The following is a 25,223-nucleotide window of genomic DNA, read 5'->3' on the forward strand; positions in this document are numbered from 1 at the left end:
CACCCTGAACTGTTTGCCAGCCAATCGCAGGGCACATACAAACAAACAACCATTCACATTCACACCTACGGGCAATTTAGAGTTTTCAATTAACCTAGCATGCATGTTTTTGGGATGTGGGAGGAAACCGGAGTGCCCGGAGAAAACCCACGCAGGCACAGGGAGAACAAATAACTACATACTACCCAAAATCAATCATAGTTGCCACGATGTAAGAAAACTTCCTTAAGTCTACTGTCTGCTAAAATACAAAATCAGAAGGGGAAGTGAAATATTATGGCCTTGGCAAGGCCACTGTGTGATGTTGGTTGTGATGTCCATCCATCCATCTGTCCATATTCCATACCGCTTATCCTCACTCGGATCGCGGGCATGCTGGAACCTATCTCAGCTATCTGGGCAAGAGGCGGGGTACACCCTGAAATGGTCGCCAGACAATCGCAGGGCACACATAGACAAAAAAAACCACTCACGCTCACATTCACACATACAGGTAATTTTGAGTCTTTAATTAACCTACCATGCATGTTTTGGGGATGTCGGAGGAAACAGGAGTACCCAGAGAAAATCACGCAGGCACGGGGAGAACATGCAAACTCCACACAGGCGAAGCCGGATTTCAACCCGGGTCCTCTGAACTTTGAGGCAGATGTGCTAATCAGTCGGGCACCGGGCCGCTGGTTGTGATGTCTCAGGTGAAAAATACATATTTATAAGGGCTGAAGACAGACTCCACACTAAAGACATGGCTGCTGCAAAACTTCTGACTCATCCCCATGTCCACCTTCATCTGTGTGAGGGTGAGTCTAGCTTCTTTCTTATTTTAATAGCAAAAAGCAACCATTTACTGTTTGATATTTTTTTTTAAAATCTATCTAAGAGTGCTGCTAAGAAGATGGAAAGCATTTTACTTTTTTCAAAAAGGAAAAGAAAAAAACATTAATCCAAGTGTTTTCCAGGAGGATGCGACAGAGGAAAATAAGGCTCAAGAATTGTTATAAGAGGATAATAGATACAATGGGAGGAAAAAAGTATGTGAACCCATTGGAATTTCTTACATTTCTGCATAAATTGGTCTGATCTTCATCTAAATCACAAGAATAAACAAAGTCTGCGTAAACTAATACCACACTAACAGTTATGTTTTCATATTTTATTGAAAATAACAAACATTCACAGGGCAGGGAGGAAAAGTAATTCATCTAAAGGCTACAAATTCTGCAAGATTTAATCAGAGTCAGGTATGAGCCAACCTCAAATCCAATCAGTGAGACAGGATGGGAAGTGTGGCTTAAATCTGCTCTGGCCACTAGAAAACACACACCAGGTTAGAATTGTCTCCTTTCGAGAAGCATTTCTTTATGTGTACCATGCCGCGCTCAAAAGAGCTCTCAGAAGACCTACGATTAAGAATTGTTGGCTTGTATAAAGCTGGAAAAGGTGACAAAAGTATCTCTAAAAGTCTTGCTGTTCATCAGTCCACGGACAAATTGTCTATAAATGGAGAAAGTTCAGCACTGTTGCTACTCTTCCAACGAGTGGCTGTCCTGTAAAGATGACTGCAACAGCACAACACAGAATGCTCAATGAGGTTTAAAAAAAGAACCCTAGAGTGTCAGCTGAGGACTTACCGAACACACTGGCACATGCCAACATCTCTGTTGACAAATCTACAATACGTCAAATATTAAATAAGAATGGAGTTCATGGGAGAACACCAAGGAAGAAGTTGTTGCTGTCTAAAAAAAAACATTTAATTAAGGGCACTTGTGTGTCCATAGCACCACTGGCACAATATTCTGTGGACAGATGAAACCAAAGTTGAATTGTTTGAGAGGAACACTGGCAAAGTACACCAACATCAAAACCTTACCCCAAACGTGAAGAGGGAGCATCATGGTATGGGCGTGCTTAGTTACCTCAGGGCCTGGACAGCTTGCGATCGATCATCAATGGTAAAATGAGTTCAATAGTTTATCAAGCTATTTTGCAGAAGAAATTGAGGCCATCTGTCCAACAGTTTGCAATATGGGACACATTTGTAGGAGTATACCTATTTTTAAGTAGCCTATATTATATTCATTGTGAAAGGAAAGTCAAAGATTTTTAACAAATCATGTGGGGTGTACTCGTTTGTGTTGTAAACTGTATTTTGTGATTAATATTAAATTTCAAGGTAACACATTTTTCTTCCGACTGTCACATGCTGATCACGTGGCTTTTCTCCACGCCTTTGAATTGAATGTATACAACTCAAATACATGTTTAATATGCGAACATTGGAGTTTGGGTGAACGCCCATTGCAAAATTACACTTTAGTGCTTCATTCTTTAACGTTTAAAGTATTGAATGCTTTATTCTACTCGCCACTGTTAGTTGTTTAGTGTTGCATTCAAGTACTCCACGTAAAAATACATTCGGTGATAAAAGACTGATGTTCTCATCCGAAAAAAATATTTCATGTCAACACTATAGAGTCACATACATAATAATAATAATATCGGCTTGTTTTCGCGCAAATCTAGACCTTGAACACACGCACCACTGACGTCGGATGTACGAAATAGTTCTCAGCGGGTTTGTCGCAGACCGAAGTAGAACGAATCGAAGTTATACCACATTATCTCCGTCAATTCTACTTAAGAAATTAATAGTTTATTTACTAATCACTTTCAAAACGGTAGCGACAGGGGTTAGTTTACTTCAGCCTGGCACGAAGATTTTAAAAGTTAGTTTTGTCGCGTGGCGCTGAAGTTGATTTTTTACGCCTGGGAAAGCCGAAGCTCCGACTTCCCAGTACAACTGCAAAGCAGCGCAACTGTTAAGCGTTGGAACTCGCTATAGACAAGAAACAACCGGTGCAAGATAAAGCAACTTTCGCTTCACAATGTAAGTTTTAACCGTCTACAGTACGCGTACGCATTAGCTGTTGATTGCGTTGTCGCCTCCAACAAGTGTAGAACACTTGATCTGATTGTTTTGCGAATAATGGAACGGAGCATACGCCCAAAACGTAGCTGTTAGCATGCAACAAGTGCTAATTCGTTAACCAGACTCTTCCCCCACAAGTTTACTATACGTTCGCGATACACATTCCACGCTTTAAGCGAGTAACTCTTATCATTTACTCGAACTTATTTTGAGTACGGTTTACCCTTTTCAAACATTTCACTTGAGTTGCATTTGCATGATTTAGCATCCCCGAACAGCTAACCCAACTGTTAGCTTCTCAAAAGTCAAAACCGCATCCTAACTTTTATTTTATGTTTTAAAACACCACAAGATAATAATACTAAATTGTTAAATAGTAAGACGACACGTAAAACAGAGTACACCGCAGCTTGGCTGTGTTATTAAGTGTGACAGATATTCTTTTGATTTCATTATTTCAGTATTACAAGTCACCATTGAGTTAATAGATTAGCTGCGAAATGTGAACGTATCGTTCGCGGTCTTTAACGGGCTACTTAATCCATGTATGTTTTTGATGTTCTTTCTGGGTGCCAAATTATCTAACCAGGCAGAGTGTATGCGCAGCAGGAATGTGGTAACATGGTAATGGCTGCATTTAGGCCTTATCCAATGTCACACGTTTACTTTTTAATCTGTGCTACTAATGGATTTGACAGTCACGTTTTCATGTAATAGCCAGTGCTTTTCTAAACACTTTGTTTACCAAATCATTGAACAGTGATACTCAAAAGTGTGATACGTCGACTCTTTCTACGATTGGCACGTGAAAGCATAACTGAATTATTTACAAATAAAATTTACATTTAAAACTTGAAATACAATCAAACATTAAAATGAAGCTTGCCGCTATGCAGTCTGTTTAAACCTCTTTTTACATGCACGACAGTATTTATTTTTTATTTGTTTTACTTGTCAAGCACAGTTCAGTTTTATTTAACTTTTAAGTTTAGTGCAATGCATTAGCATTTAATCTTGAATAACTATATATTAATTTGATCAATATTTAAGTAGAGGTTTTTCTTTTCTATAAGTGCAGTTACATGGTCAAAATTTGCATACTGTTACAGTGTCTTACAATAATAAATACAGATATACTTTTGAGGAACAGAACCGCTTCCTCATTTTTTTATGAACCTTTAGGTCTACTACATAGTGTATTTTAATGTTGATCTTTACGGTGCTATTTATAGAGAGCTAATTTTATTATTATTATTTTTTTTAATGAGGTACTTTATTCTTCATTTCATACCCAGGGGAATCCATATCACAGAGTGAAGAAAACAATTCAAAGGAGAAACTAAAACAACAACAACAATAATAATGATAATAAATGAAGAAATTACATTAAAAATAAAGTTCAGGGTCCACTGTCTAGAATAAAATCTGACGGAGTTGCGTATAGGGTTAACAAGAGCGTTGATTAAGTCATTTTCTGACCTACACATAAATCTATACATCAAATTACGTATAGCAGCAGCACCCCTACGCTAACAAACATCTGGTTTGCACTGGAGCTTCTCGAAGCTCTTGGCAGCAGCCTCATGCTGTCATTAAAAGCCGCTGTGAGTTTTCATTTCCTTCCTTGCTTATAACGTAACCACCACAGGTGGGCAGTATACAGGGATGTACAATATGCCCTGTAGAGCATAGTGTACAAAGTTTGAGAACCCATGCATCCATCCATCCATTTTCAACACCGCTTATCCTGGTTAGGATCGTGGGGCGCTGGCGCCTATCCCAGCTGACTTGGGGTGAAAGGCGGACTACACCCTGAACTGGTCGCCAGTCAGTCGCAGGGCACATATAGTCACGAACAACCATTCGCACTCACCATTCGCACTCACAGTCACTGAGTGGGAACTGAACCCACTCTGTCCGCACCAAAGTCAGCCGAGTGTACCACTACACCATCAATGACAGTTTGAGAACCACTGATTTTGAAGAATCATGATGACAAGTTAATATTAGTCCATTCTATCGACTGATTGCCAGTGACAGCTGTGATATAGATCTATGTTAAATATACATGTTCAATCTCATGTTTCTTCAGGTCAGGCTTAGTTCCAGAAAGTTCTGGTGCAGGGTCAAGCAACAAGCGTTTGCAGCAGACCCAAGCCCAGGTCGATGAGGTATGATAACTCTGCACATCATTGTTTTCCTTCCTTTCAATATCATGACAAGGGTTGGGCATCGTTTGAATTTGAGCGATTCCGGTTCTGATTCCTTATTTCGATTCTGGTTCCAAACGATTCTGGATTCCGATTCTTTTTGGGGCTTGTGTCAAAAAAGTTTGCATTGTTTAAATAAAGGGTGCCCAAATTATGAACATCCATTTTCTTAGCAGGCCGCAGCATAGACTAAAATGAACATTTGACTCGGGGTTCTTTAGAACCAGTATCAATATCAAAACTATGCACTAAAAGGCAATGTATGTGGAAATAACCCAATTGACTTAATATTCATTAATTAATGTTTCAGCTAAAAGTTAAATATAGCATTGTTGAAATAGTTATTTGGGACTGTTTCATCACATCAAATGGTTTATATGTGCAAGTTTTAACGTGACATCCTGTTTTAAGCTTGTAGCCATTTATTTTGAAAGGTACGCGCTGGAACTCAGCATTTGGACACGAAAAGTAACTTCAAACGCCACCGGCGATTTTTATTTATTTAAAAAAAATTCATTTATTTATTTATTTTGATGGATGGAACCAAATGCTATAAAATGCTGAGTCCTTTACCGATTTTCACCGATGAGGCACAAGGTTAGTGTTTGTGATACTGTGAGACAACGTTTATGTGAATTTTGTCCCAATTCATTGTGATGTAAAATTGCTACGGTGAAGTTTTAGCTTTTTTTTCCTGTCATCAGTGCTTATGTTGGTTCAAAGACTAAAATAAATTCTAAACGCCATTAGTGCAATAGTGCAACCAACCGTTTACCTTGTTAGCTGTCTCAATGTTGGCATAGACTTATTTTATTGTTTCACTCACCCAATTGACTGAGAGTTGATTTCACTGAAGCTCCGCGTGGTGTAGGCTGAGGTTCGGAGCGCGTTAGATGCTAAACATCGTGAAAGCCTCCTTTGCACAATATAATCTTATTCCAAGTGTTGTACTGAGGCGACTGGTCTTTCATTTGAACAAAGTTAAGACACACTTTTGTTCGCCGCCGCTGCCGTTGGGCACAAGCACGTCTTAGTGCGTGTTCTTTTTCGTTGGTTTTCGCCATTTCTTCATTGGTTTTCACCACTTCTTCTTCGGGGTGGGCAGACTGCAGGCATCGAAACTGGGAACCGAAATGTTTAAATTTGAACAATTAGTCCCGGTTCCACTCGCTTCTCGATGCCCAACCCTAAGCATGACAGTCTAAACGTATGACCCAACATCATTGTTTGTAAAGTTGATGTTGTGCATTCTGTTCACTGCATCAGTTGTTGAAATGTTTGCAATGAGCTTTCCAAAATTTTAGTGTAGTCACAGCAATATAACTTTTTTTTGTTTTTGTTTTTTGGGGGCAATCAGCTGTTACTGAGATCAGTGGAAGCTCTAAATTTGAATGCCTCCAATTAATTGCTCAACTGGTTTTAATTGTTTAATGTATTGTGGTAGTACACCTGTAATTCTCTAATGTGACACTGATAACCACAGGTCAAACTGCCATTGTGCCCGCACCCTCTCTCAGTGCTGCTCTCGAGTCAGTGTATGCCTTGTAAATCACAGTGGACCCTCACGATTAGTTGGGGATAGGGACCGAGCCTGACCGAATAGCGAATTTCCATGACTAATAGACACTCCACTAAAAGTGATTATAATAGCCTGTATTAATAATTTAAACCATAAATATACTACAAAATAGGATCCCAAAACACTTTAATAGCATTTTAAACGCTTACTCCGTCTCACATACAAGACTGCACAGCTTCCTTGGGTAAAAGCAAACGTGGCGGATTGTGCATTTACAATAACAACAGATGGTGTCCAGAAGTTCTGGTGATGAAATACTGCTCTATGGCCATTGAAGTGCTTATGACAAAGTGCAGACCTTTTTATCTACCAAGGGAGTTCAGTATTGTTCATGCCGGCTGTGTACAGCCCACCTCAAGCTGACAAGACTCGTAGCTCTACGGCATGACATCATAGATACACACGAGACTGCACATCCTAACACACTGTGTTAGGGTGTACAGTCTGTGAAGAAGAGAAGAACTGTTCCCACAAAGTTGGGAGCATGGAATTGTCCAAAATATTGGCTCCTTAATTCCAGTGAAAGGAACTCTGAAGGATGCAGCATACCAAGAGCTTTTGGGCAATTAATTGTTCACAACTTTGTGGGAACAGTTTGGGGATGGCCCCTTCCTCTTTCAACATGACTATGCACTAATGCACAAAGCAAGTTCCATAAAGACATGGATGAGAGTTTGGTGTGGATAAACCTGAGTGACCTGCACAGACTCCTGACACCAACCTGATAGAACACCTTTGGGATGAATTAGAGCGCAGACTGAGAGCCAGGCCTTCTTGTCCAAAATCACCGTGTGACCTAACAAATGCGCTTCTGGAAGAATGGTCAAAAATTCTCTACACACACTCCTAAACCTTGTGGAAAAACCTTTCAGAGGAGTTACAGCTGTTATAGCTATAAAAGGTGGACGGATGCCATATTAAACCCTATTGATAAAAAAGGGGATGTCACTTCAGATCATAAGTGAGTCAAGGCAGGTGAGCAAATACTTTTGCGTTACGTGGCAGAAGATTATGAATAGGCACATTTTTCCACAAATAATGCTTGATTTCAGTTGTTGCTGCTGGGGATGGCACAACCAGTTATTAGGTTTAGGGGGCAAATGCCTTTTTATTTTTACACAGGGCCAGGTAACTTTGAATTTGATTTATTTATATATTTTTTTCCCCCTTAATAAATGAAATCACTATACAAAAACAGCGTTTTAAGTTCACGTGGGTTATATTTGTCTCATATTTACATTTGTTTGATGATCTTTAACATTAATGTCGGGAAACTATACAAAACTATAACAATTTGAGAAGGGGGCTAATACTTTTTCACGGTACTCTGTGTGTGTGTGTGTATGTATGCATGTGCATATATATATATATTTTCAATGTAATGGTCGTCAATCATCCTCGCTAATCACGGTCCGGCGCGGTCCCTATTCCTCGCGAATACCAGGTGTTACACTCTACTGCTAATAAAGGTGTTACGATGGCAACAGTTTGACTGTGGAACAGATTGTCTATTAAAAATCAATCAGAGGTTGACCCGTGTCTTGGAACGGTTTTTGTTCAATCTCACAGGTTCCACTGTAGTTACGTAAATCTACAAATTTTCTTTCATTATAAACATTGTGCTTCATTGTAGTCCAAGTTAAGTAAGTAGTATTCATAACATCCATCCAAATGTACATACACTGATCACCTGACATAATTGTAGGCCACATGCAAATGTTTGCACATCATCACTGCCAAGTGAAATTTGCATTTTCAAAATTTTCCCCCTGGTTTTGTTTGTGTTTGGGGAAAATGACGTCAGTGCAGAGCATCTATTGATTTTCCCTCCCTCTCACTGCCTTGGCTACCCTATGACTCACTGTTTCTTGATGTGTCTCTCGAACTGAGAATTGCATAACCCTTGGCATTGCTTTTATGAATTGCCGTTATAAGGAATGTGTTTCCTGCAAACACACACTTCACATGTCTGAAAATATTCAGGGATTATATTGCTCAGAAATTACATGATAATGTGCCCTTCCCTATTTTTTTTGTTTTAAATGCTGAAATTAGCTCCTCCTACGCAGAACGTCAACTTTAAGCATGTCCACAGAGCCTCCAATTGGTTGCTAGAGGTTTATATAATCACTGTCCATGGTTATGTAATGCTTGTACACTCCTCTACACTCTCCTGCTCTGTCTGAGGGGAGTGGCAATAGTTTGGTTTGTGGATCAGTGGAACATGTGGGCTGTGTGTGTCTTCTCTCTGATGTCAATTACTATAAGGTGATATTATGATGAGATTTGTGTTATTGTCTATTGATTCTTCTGTTGCATAACAACTCAGCCACCAAGAGCTGCCACACACTGAGCGACATGACCAAAACGACAGAACTGTTGTGCAGTGTGCGAGGTTCGGCAAATAGTTTTCATGAGTGGCCAGTCGTCGTCCACTATTTTTGAATTTAGAAATTTTAATCGCCGGTGAACGTGGTTGCAACGTTGCAGATGTAGCGGCAAATCAAAAATGCACATGAGTTCACCCTCCCAAAAATTGCCAACAGCCTCTCAAGATATCCAAACTCTCTCCTTTATGCTTACCCGTTTCCTCTTTTAATGGCAATCTGCTTCTTCCAATAACAATCATGCCATGTTTTTGTGGTCCAATAAAAACATATTACATAGCAAATACAGAATTTAAATCTTTATTAATGCTAAAACATTTTAATGTTTGGCTGCAAAATGATATTGTGGTAATACTTAATTCATTTACAGCCACTATAAATCCATTAAGCGGTTGTAGACATTTGATTTAACAAGGTCACTTTTTTGTAGCCCAAAACAACTAATCCATTCATCAATTGTGGTGTTTGTGAGCAGGTGGTGGATATTATGCGTGTGAATGTGGACAAAGTGCTGGAACGTGACCAAAAGTTATCTGAACTGGACGACCGAGCAGATGCACTCCAAGCCGGAGCGTCCCAGTTCGAGACCAGTGCTGCCAAGCTGAAGAGGAAGTACTGGTGGAAGAACTGCAAGGTATAATTTTAGATCTAAAGTCAGACAGGTTTATTTACAAAGCTCAAGGATTCAATCTAATCTTTTTCCCATTGCCAGCAACCCCCCCCCCCCCCCCCCCGTTAAAATGGATATTTATGTTTATAGCTGTCAATGGCAGTGAATGAGTTAACAAAAATACATCTGAAGACTGTTTTTGAATACAGTTGAGCTGAAAGTTGTTCTGACATGCTTTGCCTATCTATCTTGCAGATGTGGGCCATCCTAATAGCTGTCCTACTCATTATCGTGGTCATCATTATCAGTGAGTATCACATGGCTAACCGTCTTATTAAGAAACTGTTTAAAAAGTTTTATTGTTCTTGTATGACTTTTGTCAGTCGCCATATTATTCCTGAAGTGTTTATTTGTTTTTTGTTTTTTCAAATGTATATCTTATGCTCTACCGAGGTGTACAAACTGCCAGAAATACACACAGCGATAAGTGATGTCAGTTTTTGACTTTTTGTGTGATGATATTTCATGCAGCCGGCACGGTGTGCGACTGGTTAGCACATCTGCCTCACAGTTCTGGGGACCGGGGTTCAAATCTCGGCCCCGCCTGTGTGGAGTTTGCATGTTCTCCCCGTGCCTGGGTGGGTTTTCTCCGGGCACTCTGGTTTCCTCTCACATCCCAAAAACATGCGTGGTAGGTTGATTGAAGACTCTAAATTGCCCGTAGATGTGAATGTGATTGTGAATGGTTATTTGTTTCTATGCGCCCTGCGATTGGTTGGCGACCGGTTCAGGGTGTACCCCGTCTCCCGCCCGAAGATAGCTGGGATAGGCTCTGGCAGCCCACGACCCTAGTGAGGATAAGCGGTATAGGAAATGGATGGATGGATATGTCATGCATAAGACTGTTCATTAGTAATGCAAAAAAATAAAAAATAATTCGGATTTGAAATATGCAAGCCATTATATATTGTATGTACAGTGGATGAGTATTCAGACCCCCTTAACCTTTTCACTCTGTTATATTGCAGCTATTTGCTGAAATCATTTAAGTTCATTTTCTTTCCTCAATGCACACACAGCACCCCATATTGACAGAATTTTTTGCAGATTTATTTAAAAAGAAAAACTGCCATAACACACAACAACACAGCCATAAGTAATCAGACCCTTTGCTGTGACACTCATATATTTAACTTGGGTGCTGTCCATTTCTTCTGATCATCCTTGAGATGGTTCTACACCTTCATTGGAGTCCAGCTGTGTTTTATTATACTGATTAGACTTGATTAGGAAAGCCACACAACTGTCTATATGAGACCTTACAGCTCACAGTGCATGTCGGAGCAAATGATAATCATGAGGTCAAAGGAACTGCCTGAAGACCTCAGAAATAGTTCTAGAAAGTCAACCATCACTGCAGCCCTCCACCAGTCAAGGCTTTATGGCAGAGTGACCCGACGGAAGCCTCTCCTCCGTGCAAGACGCATGAACGCATGCATGGAGTTTGCTAAAAACATACCGGAAGGACTCCAAGATGGTGAGAAATAAGATTCTTGGGTCTGATGAGACCAAGATAGAACTTTTTGGCCTTATTTCTAAGCGGTATGTGTGGAGAAAACCAGGCACTGCTCATCACCTGTCCAATACAGTCCCAACAGTGAAGCATGGTGGCGGTAGCATCATGCTGTGGGGGTGTTTTTCAGCTGCAGGGACAGGACAACTGGTTGTAATCGAAGGAAAGATGAATGAGGCCAAGTACAGGGATATTCTGGACGAAAACCTTCTCCAGAGTGCTCCGGGCCTCAGACTGGGGCGAAGGTTCACCTTCCAACAAGACAATGACCCTAAGTACACAGCTAAAATAACGAAGGAGTGGCTTCAGAACAACTCTGTCACTGTTCTTGAATGGCCCAGCCAGAGACCTGACTTAAACCGAATTGAGCATCTTTGGAGAGACCTGAAAATTGCTGTCCACTAACATTCACCATCCAACCTGACAGAACTGGAGAGGATCTGCAAGGAGGAATGGCAGAGGATCCCTAAATCCAGGTGTGAAAAACTTGTTGCATCATTCCCAAAAAGACTCATGGCTGTATTAGCTCAAAAGGGTGCTTCTACTAAATACTGAGCAAAAGGTCTGAATACTTAAGGCTCTGTGATATTTCAGTTTTTCTTTTTTAATAAATGTGCAAAAATTTCAACAAATCTGTTTTTTCTGTCAATATGGGGGTGATGTGTGTACATTGAGGAAAAATATGAACTTAAATGATTTTAGCAAATGGCTGCAATATAACATCCATCCATCCATTTTCTGAGCTGCTTCTCCTCACTAGGGTCGCGGGCGTGTTGGAACCTATCCCGGCTATCATCAGGCAGGAGGCGTATTTTTAAAAAAATTTTTTGACAATTGTGCAAAAAGATGCAGAGTCCTCTAGCACTTAGAGCAGTTCGAATGACGAATCTCGCAATAGTCCAGTGACCATTGTGCAAAGAGCGCCAAGACTTCAAGAAGTGTACGCAGTTTAAAGTGACTAGTAACGCGTTGGCTGTCTGTTGTCGTACTAAAGCGGGTCCAACTACAGGAGACAAATTCCTTGTGTGTTTTTTTTGGACATACTTGGCAAATAAAGATGATTCTGATTCTGATAATGTTGTGAGTGCAAATATTGAATCCAGACTGAAGCGATCCAAAGAATCTCTTCCTAAATGTAACAAGCTATCTGGTATAACCTGTTTTCCTTTAGATTTGTTCATATTGTATTCTATTTTTCTGTCCATTGTTTTCCCAGCATTAACATCTTACTAGGGATGTTCGATAACATACCAATACCAGTAAGAGTATTCACTCTTGAGTACACACTGACACTGAGTACCAAAAACACTAGTACTTTTGATACATACATTTTCAATTAATACAATGACAGGTAATTGTATACAAAGAAAGACCTTCCTTTCTTTCTTTCTTTTTTAATAACATGATGATTTGCTGTTGTGTCAGTTCCCTGCATAGTGTCCCGCCAACTACTATCGAAGAGGACTTAATGTCACATTTTTTTAGCCTTAAGTGTCGGTGGCTGGTATCGGCATCCTTCATAAGTACCAAATAGTACCTTGAAATAAGGCCGGTATCAATGCTCGCCCATCCCTCCATCTTACAATTAATTTTGAGGCATACATTCTCCCATTACCCTCATGTTAAAACCAATAATAAATCCCCATTTCACCCTATACCCTACATTTCACATACTACATACATTTCACAGCTATAATTTTTCTGAATTAATTTTCACTTTTATGCTTCAAATACTTACCATTCTCTTGCTTCACTTTTAGTTTGGGCAAAAGCGTAAAAGGGCAAAAAGAAGAGGAGGAATGGAGTGAAGAGGAGATGAGCAACATGCATCTTTGAGAGCCATGGAGGCAGAGGTCAAATAATTAGTGGCTTATTAGTTCCACTTTTTTTCTCTTTGGAAGGGGAGTGGGTCTTTATTCCTTGACCAGAATGTGTCCCGGCATGTGCCTCAGTAAAGGATATGGGCTGACTACTAGCCCTACTTATGCAGTGCCACATACCAAAGACACAATAACAGATCAGTAGCTAATTGAATTAAAACTCAACCAGTGTCACATGGGGGAAACGAACATGATGCCTCTCCTCCAGTCCTTTTTGTAACTTATATCAAAATATACTCCAATTGTCCTTCAATACGATAAGAAATATGATGTATAGATTTGAACTCCTCTTGTATTTTGTTTTTCTGTTTAACTAGCCAATGAAGTGTGTGTGCCAAACTGAGATGAGACATTAGAAAACCTTAACATTTTCCTTGAACCTTTATTGTGCCAACCACTGAAGTGATTTCAGACTTTTTCAATGCGGTAAGGGTACTTACTAGACTGTATATTACTTCTGCCTGACTTCAAAAGACACAGAACTGTTCAATTGTGTGATAATGCGACCCAATGCCTTAACTTATTTATATGTGTCTGAGTGCTTATGTACTTATGATTTGCAAACATTGATTGTTAGGTAGATAGGAAATTATACATAATTCCTTTCGGAAAATTTAAATTGTGAAATTTAATTGTGAATATACAAAAAAAAATTTCAATTGATCATCTTATGTCAAAGACAATTTAGGAGGGACATATCATGCTTATGCATGTGTACAACTGTGACCACAATAGCCGACCATGCAATTCTAAAAACCTCAACCTGTTCTAGAAGGCAAGATAATTTGTTAGCTTTTAGCATTTAACATACAAACGCTCTTACTACATAATAAACACATTACTTCATTATTTAGTATGGCCCTTGAAGGACTTTGTAGAAACTGAAATGGCTACTGATGGGAAAAAATTTGGCCACCCTTGCACTTTAGTGTCAGGCCAACAGGGTGATAAACCATAATAAATGGCGGTCTAAATGTCTACACTTCTTCCACACGATGATGTATATGATAATTATCTACATGATGGAATCTGTTGTGTCTTCTGAATACACGTAAACATCCTGTGCAGCTCACTTGCCAAATTTACTTCCATTAGTGTATACACATATATCCTATCCGAATCAAGTGCACACGTTTTTTTTTTTTAAGTTTAAGATTTCAAAACTAATGTATGTGGAACTAATCTTGAATGTTTTTGCTTTGTTTGTGTCCACAGCTGCTAAGCATTGTAGCTGTTGGAATTTGTAGAAAAACTTAGTTAAGGGAATGACAGTGTGAGAATTACATGTACTGTGCCAACACTGGATGATTGCATACCCTGCTGTTACTTTTGCCTTATTAAAATGCGTAAATGGTGTCCGATTACTTTGTCACTTGAATTTTAGTGCCAGTCCTTTTAAAAAACATTAAAACTTTCAAAATGGTAACTTTTAACTTTAAAGTAGTGAGGATAATCTTAGTAGTTATACATACACCGTTTTACTTACTAACATTTTACTACTATTAGTTTCCACACCACCGCTGTCAATACTTTCACCGTTTTACATACTAACATTTTACTACTATAAGTTTCCACACCAGAGCTGTCATCATTTAAATGTATTTTGAGAGACTTAGGGCAACCAAATGATGCAGATGCAGTGAAATGGCCCATAAACACATTGCATTTAAAGCTATTTTGAGAGACTTAGGGCAACCAAATGATGCAGATGCAGTGAAATGGCCCATAAACACATTAACAGCAATGTGATGTGAGACGTATGAACAGTTTTAACAGCAACGTGATGAGGAGTGTCGCAAGTGGCCATTTCCCCGGTAATGAAGTAGGGAGGATGCTGCCGGTTGTGGTATGGTGCGCATGCGCAGTCCGCACCCTACTTGTTTTCTCTGTTGCGTAACATGGAGGTCCACGTGAAGCACCACAATCGTTTGACAAACCAATCTTGTAGACTCGCCCACTATCGAGTATCGGCCATTCACAGGACAAATGCAAATTACTGTGCCCAATCATCGTGTACTGGGCGGAGCCAAATTGAAGCGGACTCACGTTGCACGAATGTGTCTAGAGCTCGGGAATACCAGGCGAGTTAGCGTTGTGAATGAGACCTCATTAAAAATAGTTTCATTCCGACCAGGCGACCCGTTCACCGAAAAATACATTGAAGTGGAGACACGCGTGCGGGGTAAAAGGTAAATATTCCCATAAAAGTTGTTTTAGTATTTGTTTGGCGATTGCCACTACTATGTAAAGCTAGCCCCACACCTCGTCAACTGTATTAACCCCACAGAAATGTGGAAGGAACTCAATAAAATCGTATTTGTCTGGTGTTCACTATTTCATACAAGCTAACTTGGGGAATTATTGTATTCATCTGAACTCGAGCGCGTTCTTGTGGCGGCGGTCGATCATCTATGGTGTGAAGCAGATAAGTAGCTAACGTTGAGTAACATGTCTGCCATAACGCAGTCGACTGTCGCAAGCCAGTGGTGTTATGTTACTATTAAACCAACTCGAAATAATATTTTAGTGATTTGGCAACTAGCATTAAAATAATCCTGACGACTAGACGAGAAACTGCCAGCTGAAGTTAACCACTATGACGTTTTTCAGAATGTATGTGATTTAATAGGATCTCTTACGCTTCGCTTTTTATTTCTTTCTTTCTTTTTTGTGCTCTAACAACATCTCTTGAAAATGTAATTGTGCATGTACGATAAGTTGTGAACAAATGTAGTAGTTGAAATATAATTGTTAGTTATCTGGTGAAATGGAGGGGGCTTGGCGGTGACTGAGGGCGTCAGGTTCATTTGGGGAAGGGGTTTTAAACCCTCAAAAGGGGGTCACGTTTGTTTGACTCAGCCTCAGGTGTCGTCTGCTGTTTCTTAACATGCATTTTGTTCAGTTCATGTAACTTAAATAGTGTTTAACTATGCTTTTTGAGTCCATCCTTGCCTTTCATATCCAATGCAAGGTCTCAACAAGGGACCTGTTTGAATATGCACTTCTTTTATAGGGATATACTGTAAATTATGATCTCTTCAGGTACTATGTCACAATTCTGCCAGTTTAGCACCACTTCAAACTAATGAGCAACATAAAATAGTTATAGGGCACAGGTGGCCAATTTGATCATGAGCGTAAAGAAAAGATCCCACATCATGCCCAGATTCACACAAGTGGAAGCTCACACGACCACGGCAACAGTAACTTTGCAACATCCATCCACAATACTAGGTACACTAAATTGAGGGTGTTACTGGGACTGAGTATTATTTACAAACTCACGATTCGATTTCGATTCTTGTGATACAATTCTATCTGATATTGATTTTAAATGCTTTGATGTTGATTCACTAAGACGTAGAAACATATAGGAACAGGTGTTTAGTTTTGCTGAAGAAGTTAGATTGAAGTTACGTTTTATCAGATTTGTGTCATCTGGGTCAGGGCAGGTCATCATAATACCTGCACCACAATAAAAAAAAATTCTTTTTAAATAGGAGAGTTACAATATCTCAAGATGTCTACCACTCTTCCAAACTGAGCTCCCTGATTATGTAATCCTGCAGAGACTATGCAGGATATTTTCACTGACTTCTGTTTGAGCCTCTCCACGTTACTCGTCACACAGCAGTGTATGTATACAGTGGGTGTAAAAAGTCTACACACCCCTGTTCAAATGCCTGGTTGGAAAGAAATGTGACCAAGCTAAATCATTTCAATTTCCCCCTATCTTTTAATGTGTGTACTGTGACACATCACCTGGACAACTCAATTGAAAAACAAAGTAAAATCTTTTAAGGGGGGGGAAACTTAAGCATGTGCATAAATATGCACATCCATCCATCAATTTTCAGAGCCGCTTATCCTCACAAGGGTCGCGGGAGTGCTGGAGCCCATCCCAGCTATCATCGTGCAGGAGGCCGGGTACACCCTGAACTGGTTGCCAGCCAATCGCAGGGCACATATAAACAAACAACCATTCGCACTCACATTCACACCTCTGGGCAATTGAGAGTTTCAATTAACTTACCACGCATGTCTTTGGGATGTGGGAGGAAACCGGAGTGCCCGGAGAAAACCCACACAGGCACGGGGAGAACCTGCAAACTCCAACCAGACTGGGCCGGGGATTGAACCCCGGACCTCAGAACTGTGAGGCAGACGCTCTAACCAGTCGTCCACCGAAATATGCACCTGCATAAACTAATACTTTGTTGCAGCATCTTTGGCTTTTATTTAGACTACACCGATCTGATCAGCCGATCGGCCGATAATTAAAATTTTATGCTGCTGAGTAAAAGAGTGCGGGTACTAGACTGGCCCGCCTGCAGTCCAGACCTGTCTCCCATGGAAAATGTGCACATTATGAAGCGTAAAATATGAAAACGCAGACCCCGGACTGTTGAACAGCTGAAGCTGTACATCAAGCGAGAATGGGAAAGAATTCCACCTACAAAGCTTCAACAATTAGTGTCCTCAGTTCCCAAACGTTTATTGAATGTTGTTAAAAGAAAAGGTGATTTAACACAGTGGTAAAAATGACCCTGTCTCAGCTTTTTTGGAACGTGTTGCAGCCATACAATTCTAAGTTAATGATTATTTGCTAAAAATGATCAAGTTTATCAGTTTGAACATTAAATATCTTGTCTTTGTAGTGTATTCAATTAAATATTGGTGCACAGTATATTTGAATCCAAAAGCTAGTTTATTTTTAGCCTTGTCGCGTGTCTTTTGACATGGTACTGTAAATATCTGACGGCCAATTAAGTTATATATAAAAAAAAAAAAAAAAAAAAAAAAACACCAGCGGTGTGGCACAGACAACACGTAATGCCCGGATCAGACTACAAGACAAATTTGCTCCTTCACGATTGCAACTATGTCAGAGTACTGGAATAAAATATTGTATTCCGATACCACCGCATCCCGTTTTTTACGATCATTGGGCTTTATCTTGTCAACTCAAATGCGACCGGATAAACTCGTTACCGTGGCGACGTCAACAAGAGTGGATCGCACCGACTGTATTATAAGGACAAAATGGGGAAAAACGTGTGTTGGTGGTCACCGGTGCTCACGACAGGAGGTGACGTTCGTTTATGGCTTGCTTGAGGTATGTTCATGTACTTTTAATACGATATGGCTCGCAAGCAGGCAACAAAATCATAATGTAGCCTAGCAAGCTAGTCCTAGCACTAACGGTTGTACGTAAACATGCCGCCATTCTGTCAAATCATGCTCTAAAGTTTTGATGTGGGTGAAGTAATTTAATTACAATAAAGTAATTTAATTACAGTAAGTTAGCACCCATTATTTCTGTCATGTTGTAATGTTGATTTGACCTGACTGATTAGAATACATATGACTAGAGCAGTGATTTCCAACCTTTATGGAGCCAAGGAACATATTTTACAATTGAAAAATCTCACGCCACACCAACAAACAAAAATGTCACAAAAAGTGGATAGATTAATTACTGTATGTACTTCCTGCCATCTAATAGAAGACCATTCATTTATTCTGTCTGTCACTACGCCTCACTGGCATAAATAGATGAACAAATATACATTATTTATTGTAAATAATTTTTTGAGCAATTAAGTACACAAGTATATACAGTGAATGAACAGGTCATTTAAATAGACACATTGCTCCATCTTGTGATCAGTTATCGTTTTTTTAAACTCCCTGCTCGGACCCAAAAATCCTGATCGTCTAAAGCCTAATTATAAGCCACACTGAGGCTTGGTATGACAGCAGTTTGAATGTCAATGAAGCAAATAACAGAAACCCTATAATCATGTTTTTCCCATAAATATTGGTCAATTTGTGATGTTTTTATTTATATATTTAGTCATTTAATTTCCCCCCCCCCAGACTTGTATAATTATAATAATAATAATATATATAATATATATATAATATATAATAATTATGTTACTGCCACGATGATGAACACTTTTCTATAACACTCCTTTAACCTCAGCCTCCTTGTAATTGAAAGTCAATAATGTGTTGTCACAACATTGTCACAAGATTTGAAGCGTAGTTGTCTGACGTAATTGTGAAAGGGCTCTATTTAGCATTGAAACTAAAGGCTAAAGTAAGGAAATAAGTGCCGACTTGTGAAGATAACTTGGATCTTTAAGAATAAAGATTCGCTGAGGGGATCCAATAGCTTGTTAGTCACCACCAATAAAACCATATGATGTGTTGTTCCTAAAATTAATTTGTATCTTCCAAATCTGCAGTGCTCAAGACAAACCACCTCTCTGGCATTCCACAGAGAGGAAAGGACCCCATGGAACCCATTCCTGTTGTTGATCATATGAAGACCCCCGCTGACCAGTGTGATTGGCAGAATTACCAATGATGTGTGACCAAAGTCAAGAGATGCCCGCTGGTGACAGCGGCCCAGATGGAGAGGAGCCTGCGATACCATCAACCACAGGAGAAGGTGGCAGGGAAGACAGGATTTCATCAGCGCAACAGGTCATAGGAGCTCAATTCAGAAATGTCAGGGTTCACAAGTATGGCGCATCAGGTGGAGAAATGGGGCAGGAAGACGAGGAGATGACTTGTGGATCGCACGACCTCTCCTCCCCAGACAATCACAGCACTGGAAGTGCCACAGGATCCACCTCTGCCTCCACAAAGAGGTATTATGACAATGACAGAACCCAGAATATGATGAAAAAAAGACTAATTTCACTAGTAATGCAGTCTAAGTAGGGCACAAGTTTCATACTTAATTATCACATTGTTATCCTGCACACACCATTTGTTATTGTTATAAAACAAGCAAGATACACAGACATTATCTCTGGGCCTTCGTAACCCTGTCTTCCCCTCATGTGTCTGTCTCTCTATGTGTAGCAGTGTGAATGCAGATGGCAGTAAAGGTCACGTACATAAAGAGATGATGTGCACAGTAGGTGAGATGAAGAAGAGGCTTCCATCTGACAAACGCAGCCGTAGCAAAGCCAGCACTGTGGAGGCCTTGCATTATGCCCTCAAATGTGTCAAGCAAGTGCAAGGTACCCTGCTGCTTAATGAAACCCATGATTCTCAACCAGAGAGATTTAAGCAGAGGAAAAGGCTTCATAACTTGCGTATGTTGTTCTCTGCAGCCAATAGCGAGTATTACAAATTGCTCATGCGAAATGGTCAGGATGAGAAGAGCAATGCCACCGCTTGCACTCGTGAAGAGCTGGAGAGAGTCACCTCAGAGCACACCCTTAAAAACACGGTACACAAACCAACACCTGCCACTTATTTGTTGTCATTCTCACCCCAATCGGCACTGAGATGCTAGACTGATGACACTTTATACAATATACCATTTGTTGTGAACTGATCCTGATTTAGGAATTTCATTGTAGTTGTGCATGTAGTGCAAACACACACGCACACATGGAACTGTCCCTTATTTTTGCCTTATGCCTGGGTGGGTGTGTTCGTGTATACAGTGCCATGAAAAAGTATTGGCTCCCTTCTCAAATTCTTATATTTTTGGATAGTTTCTCCACTTTAAGATCATCAAATAAATGTAAATATCAGACAAATATAACTCAAGTGAAATTAAAATTCTACTTTTAAATGATTTAATTTATTAAGGACAAAAAACTATTCAGTTACCTGTCCCTGTGTGGAAAAAGAAATGGCCCCCTAAACCTAATAACTGGTTGGGTCATCCTCAGCAGCAACAACTGGAATAAAGAAATCACCTGGAAATTAGTCTTTCACATCTCTGTGGAGATATTTTGGTCCACTCTTCCCTGCAGAATTGTTTGAATTCGGCAAAAATTGAGCGTTTTCGCGCATTAACGCTGTTGCTCATACCACTGCATTTCAATCGCATTAAAGTCTGGACTTTGACTTGGCCACTCCAAAACTTTTTTTTTTTTTTAGCCATTCAGAACTTGATTTGCTGGTGTGTTTTGGATCGTTATCCTGTTGCAGAACCCAAGTGCGCTTCAGCTTGAGGTCACCAAGTGATGGCCGAACATTCTCCTTTAAGGATTTTCTGTTAAAGAGCGAATTCATGGGTCCATCAATCAAAGCAAAGCAAGTTGTCCAGGTACTGAAGGAGCATAGCAGCCCAAGACTATCACACTACCACAACTGTTAACTGTTAATATGATGTTGTTTTTCTGAAATGCTGTGCTACATTTACACCAGATGTAATGAGACACACACCTTCCAAAAAGCTCAACTTTCATTTAATCAGTCCATATAATATTCTCGCAAAAGTCTTGGGAATCATTCAGATGTTTTTTTTTTTAATGTTTTTTTATTTTTTGGCGAAAGACAAGCCTTTATGTTCTTTTTGGTCAGCAGTGGTTTTCGCTTTGGAACTCTGCCATGGATGCCATTTTTGCCCAGTCTCTTCCTTATTGTTATGTCATGAACACTGACCTCAACTGAGACAAGGGAGGCCTGCAGTTCTTTAGAAGTTGTCCTGAGGTCCTTGGGTCATTGGTGTTCTCTTGGGGTAATCTTTGTAGGCCGGCCACTCGTGGGAAGGTTTACCACTGTTCCAAGTTTTCTCCATGTAAGGATAATGGCTCTCCCTGGGGTTCGCTGCAATCCTAAAGGTTTAGAAATGGCTTTTGTAACTCTTACTAGACTGATAGATGTCTATTACTTTATTTTTTGACTGTTCTGGAATTTCTTTGGATAGTGTCATTTTGTTTAATCTTTTTTTGGATCTTTTCTCCGACTTGATTTTGTCACGACAGATTCTCTTTCAGTGGTTGCTTGATTGAACAGGTCCAGAGGTAATCAGGGTTAGGTGTGATACGGGAAAATTAACCAAAAATTGCGGTTAGCCACAATTATTCATGATTTAACAAGGGGGGGGGTCATAACTTTTTAACACAGGGCCAAGTAACTTTGAATATTTATTTCTTAATAAATTAGATCATTTAAAAACAGCATTTTAAGTTCACTTGGGTTAAATTTGTATTTACATTTTTTTGATGAGCTTAAAGTGGGGAAACTATGCAAAAATGTAAGAATTTGAGAAGGGGGCAATACTCAATACTTCCACAGCACTGTATGTGTTTACTGCTTTTGTGTGTCTGTGTGTGTGTGTGTGTGTGTGCGTGTGACTTGGCTTGGTTGTGTGCGTGTGAGCGTGACTTGGCTTGCTTGTGTGCCTGCACCTCTGCTTTTGTGTAGGACTCCTTCGTGGTGGTGGTCTCCCTGTCGAGTGGCCGTGTTCTGCATGCATCCGAGCAGGCTCCCAGCATCCTATGCTGCAAGAGGAAGTTCCTTGAGTCGGCCAAATTTGTTGAGTTGCTCTTCCACCAGGATGTAAACGTCTTCTACTCGCACACGGCACAGCCTCATCTCCCGCCCTGGACCAACTCGCACACAGGTGTGCTTGTGACACAAGTATTTTATTTTTTTTAAATTACCTCCACCAAGCGCAAATGCACCAAGATGAGAGGTATTGTGGAGAGGTGGAACGTGGACCATGGAATAACCCATTTACTTTTGGTGAGCAAGCCTGAGTATGACGTGAATGGAATTGTACAGTGTCCAAAATAAATTGATTGCCTGTGTATGTAACATCACGCGTCATCTTCCATGAACTAGAAATCGTCAACACAAGTAAGGCACACACCCAAGTTTTAGGTTGGCCTTGGCTGTCAAAGTGCGAGTTTTTGCACCAAACGGGTATGACCAGCTATTACCAGTCTGTAGAATTACAATGCTCTGGAACAGTTGGTGGGAATAGAAACACTGTGGTTAGACTAGGAAACATTTAATTGTATAACTACGATGTTCACCTTGCAGTATAATAGTTTTGGCTCTCTGTGTCATGTATAAAACAAAAAACCCTTAATCAACAACTACTATATAACTACTACTATATAACCAGGTTATATGAATGTGTTAAATTCCCTGAAAAGTAAATTCCAAAATGTCTTATGAATTGGACAAATCGCAGAGAAGAGTACTAACAGCCTGCCAAATTTGAATGAATAAAAACATTGCCAAGTATATGAAATCAGGCTTCAAAACGGTGAAAAATCACTACGTTCTCTCAGCTGTTCTACACTGCTGGCAGGTTTGCTGAATGCACTGAAAATGACCAGCTAAGCTTTCAGCTGTCTCTCAAATACGGTTGTACGTCTAGCATATGACTACACATCCCTATGCTTGAGCCGCTTAAAGCATCCGGTGGCTGGAATATATCCAGGTAACTTTCGGGCAGATTTCTTGACGGCATGGAGCGGCGGCAGGGAGGGGCACATCCAGTAATTCACCGCCACGCTTGGTATAGTATTGTGTTTGTGTCCACATAACAAAGACTTCAGGGAAAGTTAACAGTTCATTAAACAAAGCAGCACGAGTTATTCAGCCTGTGGCTGCCAGTACAGACAATTGAGCACATCATACTAGTTATAAACCCACAATGCTTTGCGTTTTAACATATTACGATAGCCCGAATAACTCGAAATACATAATACTTGGGAATTTAAATAACCAACTGTTTTGTCAATTGCGGAATACAGGGATGATGCATTTCTCTGGTTGTAGGCACAGCTTGCCAGCTAACTACATGCTGTAGTGGTAGAATTGGGCCTTGTAATAAAAAAATAAGTAACTCACAATTGCGCAGGAAAACCACTGATGCAAGAAGGTGCTCAAGTTTCATGTTAGAAGCCGAAGTGCCTACCTTGGGTTCGTTTTAGCCGCGCCCAAAAATTCCGGACAACTGAAATGATGACAAAAATTCCAACGCTTCTCCTGAACAATTAAGTACTACATTGTTCACAGCCTTTGCACATGTTGTCAGCACTTATCTTCAAACATACATAATCTATTTGGAAAGAAATCTCTGAACTCACTTTTCAGGGTCTTTAAATTTAGTCTGTGAGCAGTTGCTGTGCATTTCAGTGAATAGTGAGTTTCACAAGGTTCACAAGCTGTAACTCTCCTGGTTGTTTGCCATATAGAGAGGTTAAGTGTCGCATTCTTACATATACAGGGTGATTCAAAAAGAATGTGCCAAAGTCAGCACGCAATATTTCAAAAATGGAAAAAAAATAGAAAACTCCAGCTTGGACACGTTGTACATACCTTTAAAGTTTTTATTTCATGTTTTACAAGTGCTCAATGTGGCCATGGACAACATCAAGCCGATATGAGAATTATTCCCGAAGGCGCCACCGTGTTGATTGCAACTGTTATTCGATCGTTCATGTCATCGATATTGGCTGAAAGTGGCGGAACATTAACTTTGTCTTGACCATACCCCCACGAGAAAAAGTCTAAAAGCACGCTGCACTGTGACAATGGCATTTGTTTTTGCAAACTCAAGCACACAAAACACTTTCTGCTTAGGAGTCACCATTTTGAGTGTAAAAAAAAAAAAAAGTAATTATTTTGTATTTATTTATTTATTTATTTATTTTACAATTGAACGGCGTCAGGAGTACGTCACCACAGCGGTGACGTTTACACCCAATCAAACTTGGATAACTCCTCTTATCAAATGACCACTGATTCTGTCCATTACAATGCTTTTAAACTTAATAAATGCATAATGATTTTGACGTATTCTTTTTGAATCACCCTGTATTTTGTATTGTACTGCAAGGTGGTTGTACTGGACTGCACATATCCTACTGAATGATAAGAGGAACATTTACATTTCTTTGTGGCTACCTCCACAGCGGGGGTTCTATTTGACTCTGCCCAGGTCAAATCTTTCTTCTGCAGAATCAGGTCAGCATTTATGTCACTATCGTTATTTATTTTTTTACACAATAATAAAGCTCTTGTAAACAAAAAAATTGTAACTGTTTTCTATAGTGACTTTTACATGAAGTTCAACTTCATGTCTGTGTTTCAGAGGTGGCAAGGATCGTGAGGGTGAGATGCGCTACAACCCATTTCGTGTCACACCTTACCTGCTGAAAGTGCAGGGAACGGGGAGCAGTGGGGTGGAGGAAGAACAGTGCTGCTTGGCGCTGGCTGAACGCATTATTTCTGGATATGAGGGTATAATAATAATTAGCACCTCCTACACTAC

At 40.0% G+C, this 25,223-nt stretch overlaps 2 protein-coding genes across 5 annotated transcripts in view; both read left to right on the forward strand.

Annotated features, from left to right (window-relative positions):
• The first annotated feature begins 2,570 nt into the window (after positions 1 to 2,570).
• Positions 2,571 to 14,527, forward strand: vamp3 (vesicle-associated membrane protein 3 (cellubrevin)). Its single transcript, XM_061785602.1, has 5 exons — positions 2,571 to 2,890; positions 5,025 to 5,103; positions 9,584 to 9,742; positions 9,974 to 10,025; positions 13,052 to 14,527. Coding segments are annotated over exons 1-5 (309 nt in total). The 5' UTR covers positions 2,571 to 2,888; the 3' UTR covers positions 13,069 to 14,527.
• Positions 14,528 to 15,197: 670 nt separating this feature from the next.
• per3 (period circadian clock 3) overlaps positions 15,198 to 25,223 on the forward strand; it is a 28,987-nt gene continuing 18,961 nt past the window's right edge. The window contains exons 1-7 of one of the 4 annotated variants that reach the window (XM_061786205.1): positions 15,198 to 15,360; positions 19,426 to 19,833; positions 20,051 to 20,211; positions 20,305 to 20,423; positions 22,358 to 22,556; positions 24,865 to 24,916; positions 25,044 to 25,192. In XM_061786205.1, coding sequence (XP_061642189.1) covers positions 19,544 to 19,833; positions 20,051 to 20,211; positions 20,305 to 20,423; positions 22,358 to 22,556; positions 24,865 to 24,916; positions 25,044 to 25,192 — 970 coding nt within the window. In that variant the 5' untranslated portion in view covers positions 15,198 to 15,360; positions 19,426 to 19,543. The other 3 variants (XM_061786204.1, XM_061786208.1, XM_061786206.1) reach the window with 3 other exon arrangements.

This window comes from Phyllopteryx taeniolatus, chromosome 9 (genome assembly GCF_024500385.1).
Source record: "Phyllopteryx taeniolatus isolate TA_2022b chromosome 9, UOR_Ptae_1.2, whole genome shotgun sequence".
NCBI lineage: Eukaryota > Metazoa > Chordata > Actinopteri > Syngnathiformes > Syngnathidae > Phyllopteryx > Phyllopteryx taeniolatus.